The 23,832-nt window shown below is 31.9% G+C and overlaps 1 protein-coding gene across 1 annotated transcript; it reads right to left on the reverse strand.

Annotated features, from left to right (window-relative positions):
* Positions 1-8,481: 8,481 nt before the first annotated feature.
* LOC123899834 (ABC transporter C family member 13-like) lies at positions 8,482-22,774 on the reverse strand. Its single transcript, XM_045951067.1, has 36 exons — positions 22,664-22,774; positions 22,118-22,158; positions 21,920-22,022; positions 21,413-21,568; positions 21,179-21,313; positions 20,942-21,042; positions 20,521-20,584; positions 19,229-19,480; positions 18,579-18,648; positions 18,240-18,300; positions 17,502-17,589; positions 17,235-17,353; positions 16,861-16,958; positions 16,226-16,292; positions 15,828-15,945; positions 15,580-15,696; positions 15,379-15,459; positions 15,033-15,281; positions 14,620-14,721; positions 14,482-14,549; positions 14,222-14,353; positions 13,974-14,121; positions 13,249-13,526; positions 12,978-13,137; positions 12,430-12,605; positions 12,235-12,346; positions 12,079-12,132; positions 11,696-11,818; positions 10,945-11,043; positions 10,704-10,796; positions 10,503-10,613; positions 10,263-10,424; positions 9,983-10,170; positions 9,651-9,840; positions 9,261-9,428; positions 8,482-8,950 (listed from the first exon to the last, which is right to left on the reverse strand). Exons 1-36 carry the CDS (start codon positions 22,703-22,705, stop codon positions 8,870-8,872), a joined length of 4,407 nt encoding a protein of 1,468 aa, XP_045807023.1. The 5' UTR covers positions 22,706-22,774; the 3' UTR covers positions 8,482-8,869.
* Positions 22,775-23,832: the final 1,058 nt, after the last annotated feature.

A 23,832-nucleotide genomic window follows, 5' to 3' on the forward strand; every position in this document is an offset into this window, starting at 1 on the left:
ATGTTATTCTTAATTTTATTTGCAATTAAATTATGGGAAAATTTTTTATTTTTTTTGGAAAGGGAAAAGCTAAATTGTCTACTTAGTTTTTTTTTTTAAATAAAAATAAATAGTGGATATTTCCTCGGGCACATTTATAAACAAAAAAAAAACACTTCAAATTTTGATCACTATTATAAATAAAAATTAATTATTTTTAAATTAATTAATAATACTATCATTTCTAATATACTCTTATTTAATTATATTTTTTTAGATATTTATTTCACTTTTTCACTTTTCAAAAGGAGTATTATAGTAAATTTAACTCATGTTTTGCATTAAATCAAGAAAATTAACTACACATAACTAAATTTCTTAAACACCGCGTAAATAATTTTTTTGCTAATATTTGTGACCGGAGGGAGTAGCTTATAAGTTAGCTTATAACAGATGAGCGAATAAGCTAGCTGATTAAGGGCACATTTGGATTAGCTTATTTTTGAGTTTATGCAAACATCTTATGCAATTTTTATGTATTATTATAAGTTTGTTAAGTTAGTTTATGATAAAATAGCTTATAAAAATATATTTTTCAATGGTATAGCATAAAATATAATTTATATTGCATAAGCTGTTTGCATAATAAGCTAAAAAATAAGTTAATCCAAACAGATCCTTAATTTATAGTTAAAAAATAAAAATAAATAGTGGATATAGCTTATAAATTAGCTTTATAGCAGATAAGCGAATAAACTAGCTGATTAAATTTATAGTTTTATAAGTATGAATGAAATAACATAAAAAATATATGTTTGATTAATATTTAATTTTTTTCAAGTAATTGACGCAGTCGGAAGCGAAAAGAAATAGCAAACGCTAATCCTATAACAAGAACACAAGTTTGCAAGCAACAAACTATAATTTTATTGAATGAAAAAGGTTGCAAGGCCACAATAGTTTAACTTAAATAGTTGAGAAAAATAAAAATAACAAATTTAGCTAAAAGACAGTAAAAGTAAATAACAAACCTAGCGAAATAGAAATAACAAATCTAACTAAAATATAGCTAAAATAATAAAATACTAAACAAATCCTCCTACGTCAGTAATATTGGTAGAAAAAAATGAGAAGCTATGCACTCATATAAGCTACTTGAAATGACATTTGAAAAATAAGTTATAATAAACTAGTGAAAATAAGCTACAAGTTTTTTTGAAAAATTGTTATCAAAGAAAGCTTTAGCTTATCAACTATAAGTTGTAATAAAAAATATATAAGTTTTTAATAGCTTATTATTTCATTTATTTTTTAAATTAAAAAAAAGGAAAAAAAATGTAAGTAAAAAAAGGCAATAGATACATACATAAGATTGTAGAGTAGTAGTTAACCCGGTGGCAGTTGAGTGTGGGGTAATCTAGATTTTCAATTGGGTTGGGTGAACTAACTATCATTTCATTTTTATTTATTTATTTTAATTAAATTAACTGTGATTGAAAGTGGAATAAATTTTTCATGAAAAAGATGTAATAATTAATAATTTAGATCGACATATTATATGAAATTAGAACACACTTACTTGATATTCATAATCACAAACCAGTTACCGAAAGCGCACTAATATCGAAAACATCGATATATTAGACAAGGTCTTCCTTTGCCTATCACTTACTCCGGTCTTTGAGGTCTTTGATGGGTAAAACCACAAATGAGCTTACTGTGTTTTTAAGTGACGGCAAAGGGGACCTAGCCAATCTTATATAAGATCACAACCCTAGTACCACCCATCATGGACTCTAGAGTTGGGCCTACACTTTGTTTCTATACAAATCAGAATTAGTGTTCAAGCCCATTATTACTGATCACAATTATCGGGCTTAAGCATCATCAAATGGATCACAACAACATCAACCCGTTTTTATTAAAATCAAAAGCCACAATTGATTGCAGCCCACAAAATATTAGAAAATATTCTAACATTCTCCCACTTGGGCAAAATCAATTGTGTATATTTAATTTAAAGAAAACACTTTGAAAATGACTCTCAGGTTGATAACATATTTATTAATGTGGCCACAATGATCCCAAGATGCAACATCTAATTAAGACTCCGTCCAACAAAAGTTAAATGATATCGAATCATAGCGGTAATTATATCATTATCGATACAACACCTTCCATGGTTACAAATACCACCAAACTCCGTCGACTAGTCATCTGTGTAGAGTGTAGCGAGAAAATGATATGTCTGTGATCTCAACCATACTATCATTTTCTTCGTCAGTCCTCAATTTCTCTCAAATGCATTAAAGCCAGAGAAATTCAATGGTCCATAAGTTACCACAAGTCCAAGCTCCCAAATGATGTTGACTACTGCAGTATAATGATCTAATCAACATCGAGCTCCAATATTTTAGACATAATTTCTCTCAAATGCATCAAAGCCAGAGAAATTACATGGTTCTTAAGATACCATAATGCCTCAGCTCCAAAATAGTGTTGATCACCGGCTAAGTGATCCCGACAACACTGAGCTTAATTTATTTATTTATGTTTACACATAATGCCTCAGCTCCAAAATAGTGTTGATCACCGGCATAGTGATCCCAACAACACTGAGCTATAATATTTATTTATATAATGCCTCAGCTCCAAAATAGTGTTGATCACCGGCATAGTGATCCCAAATAACATTGAGCTACAATATTTTTATATTTTTCTATTGTTTGACATGAACATGTTTGCGGTGCCATTATCATTGGCAAAGCAGATTCCAATAAATAGTCAGCCCAATCTATCAAAGCAAGTTGCAATCTGGATTAAGGCCCCATAGGTACCACACACAAAAGCAGGAGAAACCTCTGTCACATACAGAGCAGCGACAGGAGGGCCTAAGCCCAGGCCAGTCCCAACAAATAACCTTCCTACAAGCATGCCAAACAAGTTGTTTGTTGCTGCACTCATTGAAGCACCAATTATCACATACTTTAAATTGACGATTAAATAATACTAAATAGAACGTGAACAATGTCTTGCATCCACAGAAGCTTCAAACTCAAAAATCCAAAATGATCAACATCTTCGGTGGGAGAGAATATGAATTATAGTAACACCCAAAATTAACAGTCCAAAATCAAATTTCTCTTAACATACTTCACATGGTTGCTGCAAAATAGAATTAGTAGCAATCTTCCATAGAACAATTTAATTGGTCCCAATAGTACGTATTGAGGAAGAAAACCCACAACATAATTAGAGAATAAAAGTATTATAGTACTCAGCTTATATCCAATTAAACGGCCGAGAAAAGAATTTAACAAATGCACTAGTATCACGATTGCTGAATAAATGAATCCTTAAAGATGCTCAAAACCCCAAAGTACAAGCCGAGCAAAATAAACATGGCAGAAAATTTGTTTTCAATTGTCAAACATGATTTGGCTTGAACATGTTGATTTTAACTCATTAAATAAATAAGTTTGGAACAAGTTTTCATAGCATATAAAGGATCGAATTCCATAAAATAATTATATAATCCTGCAAAACTCAAAAGGTTACCCTGCAAGAATAAAAATTGTAGCAATAGCCAAAAGGAAATTTGAGCCAGAAAATCTCGTATATAACTTTTGATATGCTTGACCATGGTTCCAGTTTATAAAAGGCACAAAATAATTTCAACATTATTATAAAGGAGGTAATATTAAATTTAAACTCCCACCGATCAAGCATATCAAAAGAATCTTGATCAAATGTTATTTTCAAACTCCCACTAATCAAGCATATGAAAATCTTAATTATCGACCACTTGTTCAAAAGTTCTTTTCAAACTCTCACTAATCAAACATATTAAAAGAACTCACTATGTCCGTGTTTGCAATGTTACTCTTGAAAACAACGGACCTAAGTTTCTTGATTAAGGGATCAACTAATATAAATTTTTTTTTAACAAGATCAATGTGACAATCAAGTAATCAATTCTCTCCCACTTACCCAAATGATCCATTTATTCAGGTGTGCTCTCCACATTAATCATAGGCTTATTCTCCAAATCTTGCTTCCATTTCTTATAATTTTATGATGTTCAAAATTTTGATGGAAGCATAACAATTATATGTGGAGAAATTCATACTTGAATTAAAACCAAAATGCATTAGTATTATCATAAGAGGCCAATATAATAGTGCAATCACCTTTGGGCAGAATGCACAAACTAAGATCAATGTCTCAGTAAAAACCTCATGAGTCAATTATCTCAAGGACAAGATATAGCTCAAAATCAAGAAGCTATCACAACGAGGCCAATATAATAGTACAATCACCTTTGGGCAGAATGTACAAACTAAGGTTAAATCCTCAGTCAAAACCTCAGATGAGTTAATCAATGAGTATACATTGAACTTTGAGATTTGTCACCTTTAGACAGGCAAATTCCTCCGATCAATACATCCTCCAATAACTTCATCTCAAATTAATTTTTAATTATAACATATAATCATCACTTTTAGGCAGAAAATCACATGTCACAATTAAAAACATTCCTCAAGCTACAAAGAAAATTTCATCAAATCAATAATATAAGCGGTCCCAATTTGATGGTAACCGCCTATCAATGCATGAAATATCTTGCATAGGAATCAATAATTAAAGACATTCCTCAAACTACAAAGAAAATTTCATCAAATCAATAATATAAACGGTCCCATTTTGATGGTGACGGCCTATATCAATGCATGAAATCTCTTGCATAGGAATCATTATCTCCTGTCTCTTGTCAAAATACAACTCAGTAAAAATATGCATCATTTAAATGCATCTAAACTGGTCACTCATTATTTTAATTTGCATTCTGAACATGTCGTTTATTCATTCGTAGTGGTATTAGAAAAACACAAAAAAATATTAATATATTATGTGCTATTATTTGGGGAGAGAGTTCATTACTCTTAAACAGTCAACTCATAAGAGATCATCACTGTGAAACAGTCAACTCAATATAATAAATAAATAATTTACGCAGCGGAAAAATAAGAGACTTCAATTTTAAATCAATTGAGGATATAAACCAAATAGTCCCGAACTTTTATAAATAACATAGGACCATATTTCATCAATTCAAGTCTCTATAAACATTTAGAAAATTGACATGTAAAACTCTCCCACTTGATTGAGAATTATAGTTGAATTATAAATCCAAGATTTTTAAAAATATTTAATCAAATATTCAACTATTTTCTCTATCACACAATGAACATGTCAAGTAATATATCTCACGAGGATAAATAATTGCATCACTAACCTCGAATATTGCGACATTTTCATCCTTACAAATAGAATCAATGAGCTTTTATGACTTTACGATTATCATAAGATCTATGACGGTGTCATCTCTATTCCAATATCAAATAATAGGTGAAGTACACAACCCAATCATGTCTACTCTTTCACCGAGAAAACAGAGAACCAATTTGAAAATGCCCCATGACGGTTCTAATTCAAAGTCACAGTATGACCGTCGTTACGCTACAATTTCCTGTAATTATGCTTGAAATGCAACGAGAAAATCTCATACCAATTTAAAGCATTGCCAACTCAGTTAAAATAAATGCCTAGTAGCTAGAAATACACAAATAGGGTCTTTTGAAAATAAATTGCAAACAGTACTTTCATGCATCTAGCAAATATCGATCATATATATGCACCTTTACTCAATCGACTAATATCCATAAAAATATATATACGTACCCTGAATTAGCCAAAACCAATATTATAAAATTGGCAGCAAACATAAAACCAATATGATAGCTAAGTCATATATATATATAGAATATAAAATTAAGCCAAAAGGCTATCAGGAAGAATAAACCCACTAACAGGGCAGTTTGCAAAACTTGGAACAAACACAAATTTGGGGTCTCACTTTATTAATCCCAAGAATGATTCATTATCAATTTATCAGTTTGCAAAACATTGGCAATTTTAAATGTTCCAATTAATTGTTCCAATAATTAATCATGTAAACGATGCACATGTTTCTTGTAGTACAATTGAATTGAACAACAGTATCAAGCAACAAGTAACAGTTGAGGAAATATGCCAAACAAAAGGTAAATAAATAAATTCTTTGAAGAAAACATGTGAATGGCCAAAACCTCAAACAAATACTAGAAAATTAATTATCACACAGATTGGCCAAAACTAAAACAGAAGTCTGCAAAACCATGATTATCAGCTTATCGCAAAACCAAAGCCAAACGGTGTGTATATAAAAGAAGACCGCAAACTATAAAGCACAGTGTATGTTATCAATTTAACATGGGTTTTAATAGTTATCAATCCATTGATATAAAATCGAGAATCGGTAATAAAATTAAAAATAACAAAATCATATGTCTTTGATTTTGGTTTTAATATGCAAACCATGATTCTTTTTAGTGGGAAAAATATAGAAATTGGGCGACCGATTAAAAATGAAAACATGAATTTTGATCCACGATTCATTAATACAATAATATGCCAAAATAGATTCAACCAATTCTGATTCGAAATTAATACAATAATATGCCAAAATAGATTCATTAATCCAATTGATTGACATAATCAAACATGGATTCTAATTGATGACATAAATTAATACAATAACATTGCAAACACTATAACAGTTTACACGAAACTTGTGCCCAAAATAATCTGTGCAAGTCTAAAATTAACATGGTTTAATGATCGATCAAACCGAAGAACGGCCGTCATATTGATATAATCATACAAAAGGATGCAATATGTACATACTGAATTAAAAGTGGTTATTCTTGTTCCACATCTTAAATATAAGCAGAATTTATTAAGTCATGATTCGTAAGTTCGATGCTTATATGATGTTCCCATCACTTTGTATCTTAAAGAATATCAAGCAAAATTTTATTGGAACATAAATTATGTAATAACACATAAAACAATTGAATCCCAATAACAAATGGTATCAACTATTCTATTTTACAAATCAAATTGGGGAGATATATAATTTAGGGAACAAAAGTAATCACAAAAGCAACAAGGATAGGATTGCATATTTATCAAACGATAACCCCAAATTAAAGCACTTCAGATAAAATCGATCGATACATATCCACAAATTGAAGAAAACATCACCACGATTAAAACCGATTTGCCAAAGAGATTAATGATAGCCATGATATATGCACGAAGCAAATGATTTATTCCTACATAAATCTACAGTTATGTTCATGGCATATTCAATTTGTTCAAAGTTTGATTCTAATAGAATCGGTTCATTGAATAAAAATTTCATGTGATAAAAGTTAGGGTTCTAATCTACGTTTATGCATATTCATGAAACAACTCAATGAGGTTTCAAATATATAAAAGTGATCGGCTGGGAAATTTCTCAATTGATCAAATATGGCTATGATTCACATATAAAAATTAGGGTTCTAAATCATATAATATCAAGCTCTGATACCACATGTAATAATTAATAATTTAGATCGACATATTATATGAAATTAGAACACACTTACTTGATATTCATAATCACAAACCAGTTACCGAAAGCGCACTAATATCGAAAACATCGATATATTAGACAAGGTCTTCCTTTGCCTATCACTTGCTCCGGTCTTTGAGGTCTTTGATGGGTAAAACCACAAATGAGCTTACTGTGTTTTTAAGTGACGGCAAAGGGGACCTAGCCAATCTTATATAAGATCACAACCCTAGTACCACCCATCATGGACTCTAGAGTTGGGCCTACACTTTGTTTCTACACAAATCAGAATTAGTGTTCAAGCCCATTATTACTGATCACAATTATCGGGCTTAAGCATCATCAAATGGATCACAACAACATCAACCCGTTTTTATTAAAATCAAAAGCCACAATTGATTGCAGCCCACAAAATATTAGAAAATATTCTAACAAAAGAAAGAAAAGTGAAATTAATATAAGTAGAAATTATTTTATCGAAAAAAAAGTAGAATTTAATAATTTATGTATTTTTGTATAGTGTAAATTTTATTGAAGTATATTCTTCGATGTATGAAGATTTTTGAGCAATTTATTATAGAGAAGAAAGACAGTTACGTTGAATTTTAGGGTTGTTAGTTTGTGAATGGCCATTGTATGTCGGAATAATTCATCTATGTCGGTCCATTGTATATAATAAATGGCTACTAATATAGGTAGTATTCTTTTTTTGGACAATGACAATTGAGACCTTATGAAGAAGTTGGGATACGTATATGATAGAGATACACAGATACGTCAAATTTTTACAATTTAGAATGATAGTGTGTTAACAAATATTGTACGGTAAAACTTAAATGTATATAAAGATCACCACGACAGCCCTGGACAGCTGGACTTAGGCAAGGAGTGCAACAACCTACAACCCAAGAATTTAGGGGCCTAATATTTTAGGGGCTATTTACGGCAGTGAAAGATGCAAATAATGTGGTGGTAGCTAAGTTCACGAAGACAACAAGGAGTGCTTTTAATGTGGTGGTAGCTAATTTCATTTATAATAATCGATTGAATAAATGTTGGAATATCGATAAAAATATGGAAAGTGAAAACTAGCTAAAGACAGAACCATCCTAGCAAGATTGTGGATAACTTCATTTGTCTATCTCCTAATGAATTTAACATGAGAGTTCACAAGAGTTGTAGATAAAATACGTCTGCAATCATTGATAATAGCACCGAAGTCGGAAACGCTTGTTTTCTTACGGTAGATGTTGTTGACCATCCGTTTTCAGTCCAACTCAAAATCCATAGTGAATCATGTCTTACACCTCTTTACTGATAATGAAATATGATATTTGTATAACTAAAGACCAACAGCAGACTAAACTCAACCTTAGCTGCCTTCCATGGTTACATGGATGAAGCTTTTACAAAACTAGAAAATATAGAGGTGCCATCTTTCAGAAGAATCTGCGGATTTCCTTGTTCAGCCTTGAAAAGGAGAAGAAAAAAAAAACTGATGTTACTTCATGTTTGGTGAATAACTTGAGCCTCAAGGGAACTTTTGAATGACAGCCAATACACAAACATTGTATGAAATTCTCATAATGTGGTTAAAATGTGACGAACCACTACACACGCACATAGCAAGTTAAGAAATGATATGTAACTCATTTTTTCTACTTCTCCCATGAATATGGAATGTAAAAATTTTGCAAGGTTAAGAGACCAAAATCACACATGAGACATGACTATAGTAAGTGAACTAAAAGTATAATTAAGACAGGAAAATAAAACATACCAGGTTCCCATGATCAAGAATTAGAATGTTATCCATATTTATGACAGTTGAAATCCGGTGAGCAATTGTGAGCACCGTCATTCCTTTGCATTCACTGGATATGGTGCTTTGCAGCAGTGAAGCAGTTTGAATGTCGACACTGGCAGTGCATTCATCCAAACAAAGAACCTAAGCGCATCACAATAATATATTGATTAGATTTGGAAGAGGCATATTATATTATGTTGAGATATTTTCATTCATAGTATCTAGAAACGTTTTCCTTTGGATGATAAAACGAGCTATAATGAAGATGTTGCATAAGAAGATATACTATTATCATTAGAAAAATTAAACAATGATGAAAATATATAGTACAAACTAATTCTCTTAAATTGTGATCGTTCTTACCTTTGAAGATTTGAGAAGTGCACGTGCAAGGCAAAGAAGCTGCCGCTGGCCAACTGAAAATGACATCCCTCCTTCCTTTACAAGAATATCCAGCCCTCCAGCTACTTCTACTTCCTCTTTCACATGACACTTCTCCAGTGCATCCCAAATTTTTGAGTCATCGTTCCTTTTGAATGGATCTAGGTTATCCCTAGAATTTTGAAGATATTCAAAATACAGGATATCAAGTAGACATGAAATATAGGTGCAATGAAAATCAATGCCAATGCAATTCTTTCCCAAAAAGATAGTAAGAATAATATATTATGCAAAATAAAGTTCAAATTACGTACCTTAATGATCCTTCAAACAAGAATGGACTCTGAGGAACAATAGCCAAATGTGTTCGTAGTTCTCTCACAGGAATATTTCGAATGTCCATGCCATCAACTGTGATGGAGCCTGCACATATTGGAGTAAGACGAAAAAGTGCATTTAACACACTAGATTTTCCAGCACCTGTTCTTCCAATTATTCCAACCTGATTACATTCCATGTAGAAGGTATTAAGCATAGCTACTATATCATTCAAGATTATAAGAAAACAGAACAAATTCAAGACTTAGGCTCTACCTGTGTCCCTCCTTCAATTTTAAAACTAAGATTGCAGAGCGCAGCTGGTAAAGATGGCATATATTTCAAAGTAACATGTTGGAATTCAATAACTCCTTGATTTGGCCAATCTGGATTCAAGTATAGACATCCATCTTGTTCTTCTTGGGGAATATCCATGTACTACAAAACATTTAATGTCTGATAAATGTCGGAGTCTAAACATCTTTATACTAATCGAGATAATGAGTCTATTCATACTTGAAGGGCTCTTTCAATTGAAACCATTTCCTTTTCTGTTTCAGTGAAACTTGTTAGAAAACTCCCCAGCAGAGACACAATTGGAGCTGCGTACGAGAGGGCCAATCCAACCTGTTGAAAAAATTTAAAGTGTGCCATGTTCAGCTTTTGTATTAGTCAGTCGATCAAGTCACATATTTGCTAAAAGGAAAACACACAAACCAGTCCTGGGGTGCCAAAGTTAATAGGCAGACTGTCACGTGACCCGGCAACAGCCATCAGGGCTATGAATGAGATGATAAATGCAGCTAATAACTGGAATAAAATAGCTATTATTAGCAACAATTGATATTCCATATTTCATAAGTTCAAAGCTAACATTGAATAATAGTTTTTGCGAATTGTACATCACCATACTTTCTTTGATTGAAATGTTAGTAAACTCAAAATAAAAGCCATATACCTGAAGACGCAGGGAAAGCCACAGACTCGCCACTATCTCTGTATAGGAAGTCTTCTGATATAATGTTACGTAGTCAGTAAATTTGGCGAAGAAGAAGTCCTGTCCACAATGACCATTGCACCAGAGTTAAACAGTTGCAAAAACAAAAAAGGCTAGCGTGGAAGTTTCAACACACCACACTTTAAGAAAATGATGCCCTGAGATGACCAAAGAAACAAAACTTCAATAAGTAAAATCTTTGGACTTTATTTTAATTTTTTTTATCAAGAGTAAAATCTTTGGCTGTGGATAAAAAAGCTTCTATAAAGAAGTTTCACACAGTTAAAGTGGGTTTTTGAAACTCAAAATATAATAATCTGTATGAGTAGGCCTATTCCATGCACCAATTTTTCATATGGATCATGGATATAATAAGTAAAAGATATTAAACAAAAAGCTAATTTTCATCCATAAACCTTGTTATCATCACATCTTAAGTTAGAAACCCTTTTTGTCCGTTGTTTAACAGTTAAGCTTTTCAGTAAAGTACTACAACATGACACAAGTTTGTCCGACCACATGATCCAAAGTTAAAAAATTGCAGCCTTCACATTCATAATTAAATTAGCTTTTAAATTATGGTAGTGGTAGGAAATGGAACTCATTCAATGACACTCCTTACCTATAATTGTAGTGATCTATGAAATAATATATACAATACAAAGAAAAATATGCAGTTATTATTGTTTCTGTAAAATACAAATACATTTACCTCGGATTTAAAGGCTCTAATAGTTGATGATCCATCAAGTGTTTCGGTGAAGGATGTATATATTGGAGAGCGAGAAACACTATCCAGTCTTCGCAATTCTCTCGATGTTGACCTGTAGAAGAACTGAAACCAGTGCATTGATAAGTTGAATGTTGTCTATCATACTAAGTTAAAAAGTCATTAATGTTTTAAAAACTTAAAATTCAATTTATTCCAAAATAATTGATTTGAAGCATTATAAACTCCTATTTCTTACTCCACAATCATGAAGAGTTCTGAACCATACAATATAACATAAAAATTCCAAAGTGTTTTTACAACTTGAAAGCTAAAACAAGCAGAGTGCTTAAATCCATGAAAATGATAATAAGCAAAACAAATACCTGAAGTCTACTGTAGATATACCAAAAGGGCAATAACAGAACTAAGAAGAAGACCTACAGAGAACCAAAATATAAAAACATACTGATGATGGATAAAGTTGATGCAAATTTCAAAATTTCATAGTTCATAAGAAAAACAAAAAATATTATGAATACCTGTACGTAAGATAAAATAATTGCAATACCCAACAGTCCTACAAAATTAGCCAGGAGAATGTTCATAATGAATGGAAGAGAATCATCTATTGTATAGAGATCTGAAGATAACCTGCACAAAACATTATAAATCATGAAATCTACAAATTTCATATTTGTATAATCTTCTAAGGCCTGTAGTCATCATAATCTAACCTATTCAGTATTCTTCCACCAGGGGTCTGATCAAAGAATTGCACAGGTGCATTGATAAGCTTGCTGAGTAGTCTATTGTGCACCTTAGTTGCCGCTTGTAAGCCACCAAATGCAAAAGAGAATGCCCTCACCAATGTGAAAAGGGAATTCATAATACAAAAGAGACATAGTATAGTCTGGGGCATTAATTATCATCTCAAAGTTAGAAAGTTGCATTCAGTATTAGTAGCTAACAGTGACTAATGTTATGAGCATCAAAAAAGAACTTTCAGTTAAGCTTGATTAATATTTCCACCGTGATCTTTACAGGATGATAGTAGGGGATTCCAAATTACAAAAAATAAAAGGAACTTCAAACTGTATATATAATGGATTTTTCTGACAAAGAAATTCTCACAGCATTACTTATTAAAATGAATTTTTGGATTAAAAGTATATTGTTGTAGTTCTTAAATTAGACACACAGTGCCCAAAAAAATTTAGTCCATCAACAATATGTCCAGCAAGAAAAGTACTATGAAAATGATCACTACAAATCAGCCCGTTACCAGATAGAAAGACATAGAGTAACTTGTTTGACCGTCTTCCGTTGTGGTATCCACCCAATATGAAAGCCATAAATCATTTCCATTACGTGAAGCTTGCATCAGAATAGCTGATAGACATATAATAACGGCAATGAACCAACCAGTAAAAGCAGCATAGTTCCTGCATTAAAATGTAAATGAACAATTTAAACCGCAAAAGATGACTTACGAAATTGACAACATAACCTCCCCATACATGACTGATATCAACAGCTAATGTGTTTATACTCACTTATACACACCAAGTTCAACTTTTCCCTCCTTCCTCAACTCAACTTCAATTACACCATCTGCTCCCTCTAGAGAATCCATGATAATTCTATCAGGAAGAGACTGCTCCTTGGATACAGAAGAATTTGTGCTGCAAGATTTCTGATTATGTGAAGTTGAATCCATTTCATTCAATGGGGAGAATGCTGTATATGAAGAAGTTGGAAAGTCAGCTGAACTTCCCATCCACTTTAAGTGTCCTTTGTCCAATACAACAATCATATCAGCAGAAGATATTGCCTGCATATAAATTAGACACATCATTATGCTAATCCTTATATTGTGTCAAGAAAAAAAATCTGTATATAAATAAACTTCTACCACACACACACACACACACACACATATATAGGAGGAATCAGATTATATCGGTGTAACACATTAACTGTTATACCATTAAAAACTTTAGATACAATATGTGGTTGTTGATGATCCAACTGTTTAAAAATAACTATATATTACATTGCTTATTTGTGTCAGATTTCAATAAGATTTTAAACAAAAATAAGTTTAGAATCAAATAGTTCTTATTTTATATTTTTGAAAAATGCATATAACACTAATCTTGATATATCTCATGATAGATTAAAAAAAATTGGATTACTTTAAAAATGTTATATATAAAAATTTGGCGTGCGCGTGCACATACGCACACATAAAATAATTGTGAAGCGACTACACAATAACCTGAGTGTTGTGGGTACAGAGCAATCGGGTTTTTCCCTTCATAAGAGGACCAAGAATGGCATTGTGTAAGATCCACCGAGCAACTTGTACATCAACTGCACTCAGGACATCGTCAAGCATAATAACATCTGAGTCATGATACAATACCCTGCCAATTGGACAATAGTTAGTTCTTTTTCTTCAGCATAATCAAGGCTTAAGAACCACTAATAAAGTAGTACAATGAAATGCAAAAAAGACGCTAGCACCTTGCCAAAGCAAGACGGGCTCTCTGTCCACCTGATAAGTTCACTCCTTTCTCTCCAACATAAGCCATGTCACCACCAACCATCAATGAGATATCGACATCCAATGCACATGCCTTTACTGTATCTGCATACCTGCTTACAGCAGGAAGATAATAACGGGGAAGAGCACAAGTTCTTTTGTTCAAAACATGTTTGTAAAGATCAAGTTCACATAAAGCATCAATTAGATAAAAACGATGGGGTTGTTGAAGGCATTATACCTTTCAGGATGATAGCTTTTCCCAAATAATATATTGTCACGTACTGTTCCAGATATAATCCAAGGGACCTGTAGTTATGGGGAAATAAATAAGAAATTTCATTATGAGGCTAAGTATATAGCATTTTTTCATACAAACCTGTGGGACATAAGCTATAGATCCACTGGAATAAATAGATCCATGATCAAGCCGCATTTCTCCGAGAATTGAATATAACAGGCATGATTTACCGGAACCAACCTGAACATATGCAGTTAAGTGAAATAAATGCAACTATGGACGTGCTTCAGATATTAGGTGAAATGCATTTCTTTCCATTTCATTTATCAAATTGAATTATGAAATACTAAAAATACTGGTGATTCCGACAGACACAGATGACTAAGTGATAGGAATCACGACCTATTTCTCATATTTTGAACTAAGGATCTCAAATATCCATTATCATTGTGTTGTTGAAATGTTATAGTGGATATCCACTGTTATTCCTTATAAAAATGTTTTTATTTTATTGGTAAAAGACATTGACGAAATTCAAACAAGGATCTGACCTCTCCAATAACTGCAACAAAGGAACCCTTTGATAGGCTAAGAGTCACATGATTCAACACCATATTTAATGCTTGTTCATCACTACTTGACCAAGAGCAGCATGCATCTTGCATAGAGACAGCTAAATCTTGTAAAGAATCAGGCTGCTTACCCGGGAATGATGATGAACAGGAACTGTTCTCTCCCACTTTGCGTCTATGTTCAGGGCAAGAGAGAAACCTACTCAACCGTCTGGAGGATATGAAGGCCTACGGTGGAGTTAGAGATATTTTTCATTCTAATCACTAATGAATGTGTACAAAGTTACTTTTGTTGATATAAATTCATGGAATGTAGGAGACTCACATCAATCAACCCATTAATCACCCAAGGGAATGAATTAAGTGGTGAAATCAGAGTGTTAAACAAAGCAAGACAAGTGAAAACCTGCAATTAAGATTTCCTCGACCACGTCAAATTTCTAAACAACTGACAGGAAAAAATAATTAAATGAAAAAAAGAAGAAAAACTTGTCAGGAAGATTAGGTAAAACATGTTCGAACATACCGTTGCAGCATCAAGTTGATGTCCCATCAATGCAAACAGTCCAAATGTGCAAAGAGAAAATAGTGATGGTGTTGTAGCCCAAAAGAATACACACCATGCATCCAAGTATTTTCGAGTCTGTAAAATATGGATGAAACATGACAATCAAAATAAACTAAGAAGAAAAGGTAAGTATTCCATTTGATTATGCCATTCTTAGACACTGGATTAGCAGCTTCCAATAACCTTTTTTTACATAAAAATCTTACAGCTAAGTGTTTGACTTCCAAAGATCTTGTTTCCATCAACCAACTTGAAAAAAGAAGCTCCCATCCATACATCTTCAAAGTGCGAATATAAGTCAATAGTTCCCCAGTCCTGCGAATCCTGGAAAAAGCATAATGTTAATATTATATGTACCAGCAGCTTTGGTTCATATCCGTCCATTAATGTCCAACTGAATGAAGGGAAATAGTAAAATCCGAAAAAAGAATAATAAACTTTTAATCTCAGGGAAGACAACAAGACTCAATGAGGACATGGAAGCCTCAAAAGAAGTAATGAGTATGGAGGATAAAGGATCCCCTAAATGCAAAGGAGAACACTTTCCCCAAAGAAAAAGGAAAAAAAATTATTACTAATGGAAAAGGCAATAGTGTATAGATACCTTTCATCCTTCTCCTTCATCATTTGCTCAGTGGCCCTTGCAATCAATTTTGATATCCATTTATTCACTGCATCAATTAAAATTCAATAATAACCACATTTTTTTAATAAATAAAGACTTAAATATATTTTTGTCTATTAAAATGAGTTTTTAGTCTATGTTTAGTTTTGGACTTTTGGATCTCTTATTGTTTAAAAGTATTCAATTTTGATAGCTGTTATTGATGAGAATGGGAACTGCATTGTAGAGGATGGTTATCAACTTAGTGTTGTGATGTGTCTTTTGTCACATCACTCGAGTGTCAGGAAATGTTGACATGTTATTTTTAAATTAAATTTAAATAAGATTCAAATAGTGCAATGTGTTTGACACATTCTCTCTCCCTCACAAAATCCGTAGGTTTGCATCCACATGGAATGTCGTTCATAAGAATCTGACAGTGAGTGCAGTGCAGTAATGCATGTTTGTTGATGATAATAATTAATTGATAAATTAAATATTAGGATGTATGAAACAAATTCAGTTATTGATACAGTATAAATTTCTCTACGAATTCATTTCAGTTGCCAATGCACACAAGTAGGTGAAAAACAAATTAAAAATGAACTGAAATTTTGTTAGAGTGATAGTTCTACCTGGTATTAATAAAATGGTTATTGCTAATCCAGACACAAATGCAAATTTGACTTGAGTATACAAAAGATAAAGCGCCACTCCAATTTGTAAAGGAAGACTGAAACAATAAAGCCACAGTGTGATTAAGATATATGTAAGTTAAACATTATTAAAACATTAACATTCATGATTTGTAATCAATTGTAAACTACAGAAGATGGTTTCCAGTTCACAAGAATAAGAATTCTATCAAATACATTTAGGTAAACCTCAATTATTGCATACAACTAATAACTCAGAAAGGTCTTTTACTAGACAAAATATGTCTGTGGGACTATTCAGAAGATAAGGAAAAAGACAGTTTGATAGAATACTTTGAAAATTAAGGGAGTACCTCCAAATATCATGGAAACTATTACACAAGTTGACAGTTCGGTCAGCATCCACCGACATAAATGTCTGAATTTCGCCATTTGTGAATTTTGAACGCTCTGCTAGGTTCACATATAGACACTTGAAGCAACATCAATATACACGTTTTAGATGAATTTGCTAAATTGTAGAAGCCATATATATATGCACCAATAACATCATCATTTAGGAGGAGAGGGACAACATGTGAATTTCATTATTATGTACAGACAATAAATTTTTAGCATACCTTCTCATAGATTAGTGTCATGATACTAGATCGCAGCTTTAGCTTCAGTTTGGAAAGGCGAAAAGTATATTGTGTATCTAGAAAAGATCTAGAACAGAAGGACACTGATTTACTAATTGCAATTGGTAATTGCAGCAAAAAAAATGCATTAAAGAACTTATATAAATCCATATAGATCCGACATTGGACTCGAAGTCAGAGAAATGCAATATGAAAATATTGACCAACACAAATAAAATGCATTAACCACACCTGCACGGAGGTTCATTAAGAGAATCTTTTCTCTTTGTTATTCTACACACGGTTACTTTTTAAGGGGGTTTCAATATCTGATTTGCAGAGATTGGACAGGTTTGTGGAAATTTTAGTAACACTGGCCCATATTTGTTTCAGTTTGTGCATTCTTGAGGCTACCTAATCCTCCCACTAATTGTACTCTTCCCTAACCACTTCTATTAGAAGTGTAAGCTTTTTATGTGGAGGCCTGCCTATCAATGGTTTTATATATCGAATGCACCAACATAATTTCACAAAGTTTTGAACAAATCAATCGATCACCCCCCATAAAGATGTTTGTCCATAAATCTTTACTCTGATATAGTGCAGGATAAACCATCCACAGTAGCAGCAATAAGTAGACAAACAATATGTGAAGCCTAGAATAGAAACATAAAACACAAGAAGAAAAACAAGAGAAAAACCATACTGAATTATATAAACATGAATAACCAAACTTACTTAACTATTGATGCGATACCCAAGGATAGTGCAAGTAAATACCCATCCCAACTTGCTGAACCTGAAAGATGCAACAAAAATGGAACCCATATTTTATGTGCGAATTGGCTGATACGAAGCTAGAAAAAACATTCCCCAAAATGAAAGGGAGGGGGGGGGGGGGGACTATTACTGCTGTTACCATGTGTCGTTTGGCAAAAGAAGTTATGCATCAAGGATTACGAAATAAAAGTATTATGCACAAAGAAAGTGATATAATGGAGAAGCATTTCAAGTAAGAGAACAAATAAAGCTAGAGATGCAAGCAAAAATAACACAAACTATGCCTTGTTTCAAAACCTTGCTGAAGAAACTTGATCAGCTTATTGAGAAGCAATGGCCCCGCAAAACCAATACCATCATTTATCACCTGGAAGAATTTCAAATACTTTGTAGTTCTAGAGCACAAATGAAATGAAATAAAATAAAACAACACATAGTCAGATTATAATTTTGGTTTCTTCTTGGGCAAGGTAGTGGTTTTTTAATATTGACATGAATTTACTTCACAAAAGGCAAGTCAATATAAACAAAGACGGGATAAGGACTAAATATCATTTGGAATAATCCTGTTTCTCCACAAGTGAACAAAGAGTAAATAATTCAACTGTCAAGGTGTCAACACCATTAAACTGAAGTGATAACCCATTCAGCTTCTTCTATAAATTTAAAACACATCAAGGTATCAGAACTGCTAACTGGGATATAGGACAGATTTTTTTGGTGTTTATTTGGGTATTGATAAGAATTGCTTTCTTCTAATAAATATGTTTAGATACATTAAAAAAAATGCTCGAAGACAGCATTGTTACAACAGCCAACAGTCTATAGAAGGAAGATTAAGCATATATAATAAATATATAAATAGCAAAGGTGCAAGCTTCAATGTGTTATGAACTTAGATTTACCTAGCACAGGGATGGAAACTGTGATTTGGTTTAGAAAAGTACCTTCAATAAACCAAGGCAGAGATATGGCAATCCATATGCATTACAGAGTGCTCTAAATAAGGAAGGGCTTGAACCATTATTACTCATTTGAGCTCGCCAACTGGACAAAATTATATCATGACAGTAAGAAGGACTCATATCAGGTAGTAGCGGCAGAAGATCATCAGAGTCCAATTGCTTTAGCACACCTTGATTCATCACGGGACTTATGAATTTGAAAGTCATAAAATCCAAAAAGTTACCATTATTTCCCTTCAGAAAGAAAGTTTAACTAATTTGAGCATATCAATCTTTAAACATTGAAAAATAAAATAAAAGAGAGGTAATGATTAGACAACATTAAAAGGCATTATTTTTTGCTTAAAAAATAGGCCAAACACATAATTATCTATTAAGAAAATTAAAATCTTCAAAATCATCATAATTTTACTACACATCTAGTCTTCAGCAGCTTGTCAACAACAGGAGATACAAGCCACATTATTGCTTTCGAAGTATGTAAGGAGGTTACAACAAACACAAGAAACCACATCAATGAACTCCATACATTTAAGATGAATGATAGACAAGTTATTATTTGTATGTAAATATCGCACCAAGTGAAATATTTAAAAGAAAGGATGCACCAAATAAGAAAAAAAAGAGTAGCCGAATCATTAAAGAAGAATATGATCGGACACATTAACTAAAGAAAACTTCAACAAGATAATACTCTAAGGAAACAATAGTTTAAGGGATATGCGACTGCGTGCAGCCTTTTTCAACTTGGGGTCTTTGGCAAATAAACCTGCCATCTTTTGATTTGGTAATTAACCACCAAGTTTGAAAAATGTTTTGAACAGCTTTTATATTATCTATTTTTGGTTAGTGAAATTATATATATCCATACAACTCCTAAATTAAAAAATTTACTGTCAACCCATACATTGGTTCCATGTTAAAAGTTTCATGCTTTGAACTCAATTTTAAATTTAGCAATTTCATCAAGCATAAGCTACCTATTGACACAATTTCAAAGTGAATGGATTTAAATATTTAATTGCCAGAGTTGAAAGTTTATGACTAGATTTGACGATGTCAAATTCAACAAGAGTTTTGCACATTTCCACTCCTCAATGTATAAACAAAACAGTATGCAAGAATTACATTGTATTCAAATCTAACAATTATAGTCTGGCATATATATATATATATATATATATATATATATATATATATATCATAAACTAATTTTCTTAAGTGAGTAAGAGTAACACAGTTTGCGAAGAGAATTACAATTGACATGTACTTACAAGGTCATCGTTGCCACCTTCCTCAAGGTCCCCTCCATTGGAAAGAAGTGGATCTTCCAATAAACTAAAATTATGGCAGCAGCAGATTCAGACAAGAGCTTTCAATATACTTTGAAAGCAAAACATATATTGCTTCTACTAAGTGACGTAGACAATCAAATGAATGAACTTTTCTTAGTACCACTATAAAATCAAATCATTTTGGATAAGTGATAAGCACAATTACATGTAATGCATCCAGCATACTAGGATAGCTAGGCATCAAACATGGCTAACAATTTATAGGCAAAGTACATGGGCTTAAGTAACTTGCGTATGTGAAAGAGATATATCAGGTCTACCATCTTTTAAAATTTCACTAATGCTTATCACTAATCTTGAAAAGAAAGTAACTATGTAAGAATGACAGGCTGATATATACCTGCTTTTGGAAGATGATCTCTTTATCCTGATCACATTGATAACTATGCCAAATGAGATATTCAAGAGGACAACTAAGCTTTCCATGATGCATACTGAAACCTGAAATGAAAATTATAACAACTCATTCACACATCTAACATATGGTATAAGATTTATTTGAAAATGAATAAATATTACTAGTAATAAAGGTAAAACTTGACATGCCCAAAATATACAAGCCATAAAATAATAGCACCTCCAATGATGGAAACTTTGTTATCAAATGAAAAATCCCCAATATTGGTTTTAGAATCCACCAGAAACATAGGACACGGTTGAAGACTATGGTATGACTTCTGCTTGCACATTTCGTAAAGAGAATGACATTTGCCTGCATATAGGCGTAAGTGGAGATTTAGATCACAAGAAATCTAATACATTAAACTCTTCAGAACATTGTAGCTGACAACTACAAAATTAGGAAACTTACCCACACCAACAACTCAGAACAGCTACATAACCACTTATGATATCCAATAAAGTGACCATCATGTTCTTTCTTCAGCAGAAAAATTATTTCCAAAACTGAAAAACATGCTCCAACGGCTGGTACAAAATCCAGGACAAATTTCTCTGGCAGAGTCTTCTCTTTATTCATTTCAAAAACACCAAATATGGACATAATTACCTCAGGTATATAGCATAGATACTATAATTTGTGGGGATACTAGTAATAACTTGTTTGTTCCTGTGTGATTCAGTTAATTTCAACAATGTTTAACAGTTAATGGACAATCTATGAGCTTTATTACTGAACATAACACAGTTCAGACTTCGGAGTTCAAAGTATCATCAAGGATAACAGTTGAAGGCTTGCAAAGAACTGTGTTGTGAACAGAAAACAGGGCAGATTATGAATTTTCTACAATTTTTCATTGCACTAGTTTTCTAGTGCCTTCTCAAAACCCTTTAAGATCGCAAGATCAGCTACTAGTACCTGAGTGAATGATCTCTGAGCTTCTCGACCGTCAATTTTTTGTTTAAATCCAAGCACAACAATCATAACAATAGTCACTATATTCACTGCAAAATCTAAAACAGTGGCCATTATTAAGGAAAATCAAATCATACTAGGGGGGAAAATTGACATGCAGAAACTTAAAACAAGTAGAATCTAAAAAAATAATAAGGATATATGTCTTCAAAACACTCGGAGAATCCTTTTCCATCCCATACCTGGAAACCATGACAATTCATAAAAAGGTGAAATGCATGATGAGAGTGCAAAGAACATCCATGATCATAAATGTTGTAATATTCCATCACGGATTTGTCAGGCATGAAAACTGGACAGACACTGACATACGGATAATAATTTAAAAAATGGAAGAAATTGTCCAACACCGACACATATCAGACACCACCGGACAAGCCTTTAATATAAAGTTACATTGATAAAGCAAAGTAAGTTTTGGAGTCAATTAAAATGCAGAATATGATTATTCTTCTTATTGAAATTTTCACAAAAAATGTAGTTTGATATTCTTTAATGAAATAATAGCTAATAATGAGTAACATGAAAAGAATATAGATTATAATTAACGTTAGAATTTGGAAAAAAATTGACAAGTTAAAAGCTTAAGATTATTTATGAGGTTGAGGTTTAGTGTGATAAGTGTTGGTTTGGTTAAGAATAAAAAAAATGAAAGAGTTGAAAATGGGAAGGGGAAGAGATGCGTACAAATGGAGAATTAGGGCAAATCAGAACGAAGAAGTGATCCATGGAAATGAAAATGGAATGAATGAATAACAGAACACAAGCACAGCAGCAGAAACCGAGAGAGAGAGAGAGAGAGAGAGAGAGAGAGAGAGAGAGAGAGAGAGAGCAAAACTTTTGAGTTCAATTTAGTTTTATTGTGGGGTTCGGTTCCTTTCAAGTTTTTTTTTTATACTATATCCCACCAAAGTTCTTTTCATGCAAATATATTATTTATTATTGTTATTATTATTAATTTTTTTTATAAGAATTATTATTTTTTAAAAGTTACATTATTTTAGGATTTTATTATTTATTATTTTATCTTAAAAAATTACCATCCATTTTTTTAGATTTAAAGGATATGCAAAATCGTGTAAAATATACTGACATCCAATAAAAATTCATTAAGTTGTCGTATCACGGACTCATATATAGTTAGTTTAAAATTAATTGTGTGATATAAAAGAATAATAGATTTTTATTGAATTTTTTAAGGAAGATTTTTATTGAATGTTAGTAATAGACTTTTTTTTTTTTTTTGACGCAAGTGTTAACCTACTTTACACCAACGATATATGTACATTAAAATATTACAGGGACATTGAATAAATATATAATGCTGTATTTTTTTTAATATATAATAAATAAAATAAATAGAAAGAGATATGGACTTTACGCATTGTTTGATTTTAGAAAAAAATGATTTTGGATGTATAAAATAAAATTAATTTTGAAATGTTTACAAGTTTTTAAATGATTGTCTTTTAAGTTAAATGAAATAGTATAAATCATGAACAAATCCTAACTAAAAGTTAAGATTTTGTCCAAAAAAAAATATAGATATTATATGGTGGTTTACATTCAAATTTATTGTTTAGTTTACTTTTATGGTTTGAGTAAAAAAATTGCTTTATGATAATGTATTTAAACATAAACTACTTTAAATTAAATTTATTTGTAACTCAGAATCAATTTTACAAAATAAATTTTAGGCAGCGATGACAAAGTGACTTTTAACAAAATTTGGATAAAATAAGAAAATTTGAAAGTTAGATGATGTTTGTTCAGTTACGGACTTACGTACCGAAAGTGATAAAGTAATAAAACAAGAAAATTTGATACTACTAAAGCATATTGAATTTGAAGACATA

Source organism: Trifolium pratense, linkage group LG7 (genome assembly GCF_020283565.1).
Source record: "Trifolium pratense cultivar HEN17-A07 linkage group LG7, ARS_RC_1.1, whole genome shotgun sequence".
NCBI lineage: Eukaryota > Viridiplantae > Streptophyta > Magnoliopsida > Fabales > Fabaceae > Trifolium > Trifolium pratense.

Bases quoted from the DNA above. Each gene is read 5' to 3' on its own strand.
- LOC123899834 (XM_045951067.1), bottom strand. From the start codon at position 22,705: ATGGATCACTTCTTCGTTCTGATTTGCCCTAATTCTCCATTT. The intron at 20,585-20,941 runs GTATATATCAGC...CCATAATTTTAG, and splicing joins AGATCATCTTCCAAAAGCAG to TTTATTGGAAGATCCACTTC. The intron at 10,614-10,703 runs GTTTGTGTGTTT...TTTTTTCAACAG, and splicing joins ACTTTGGCACCCCAGGACTG to GTTGGATTGGCCCTCTCGTA.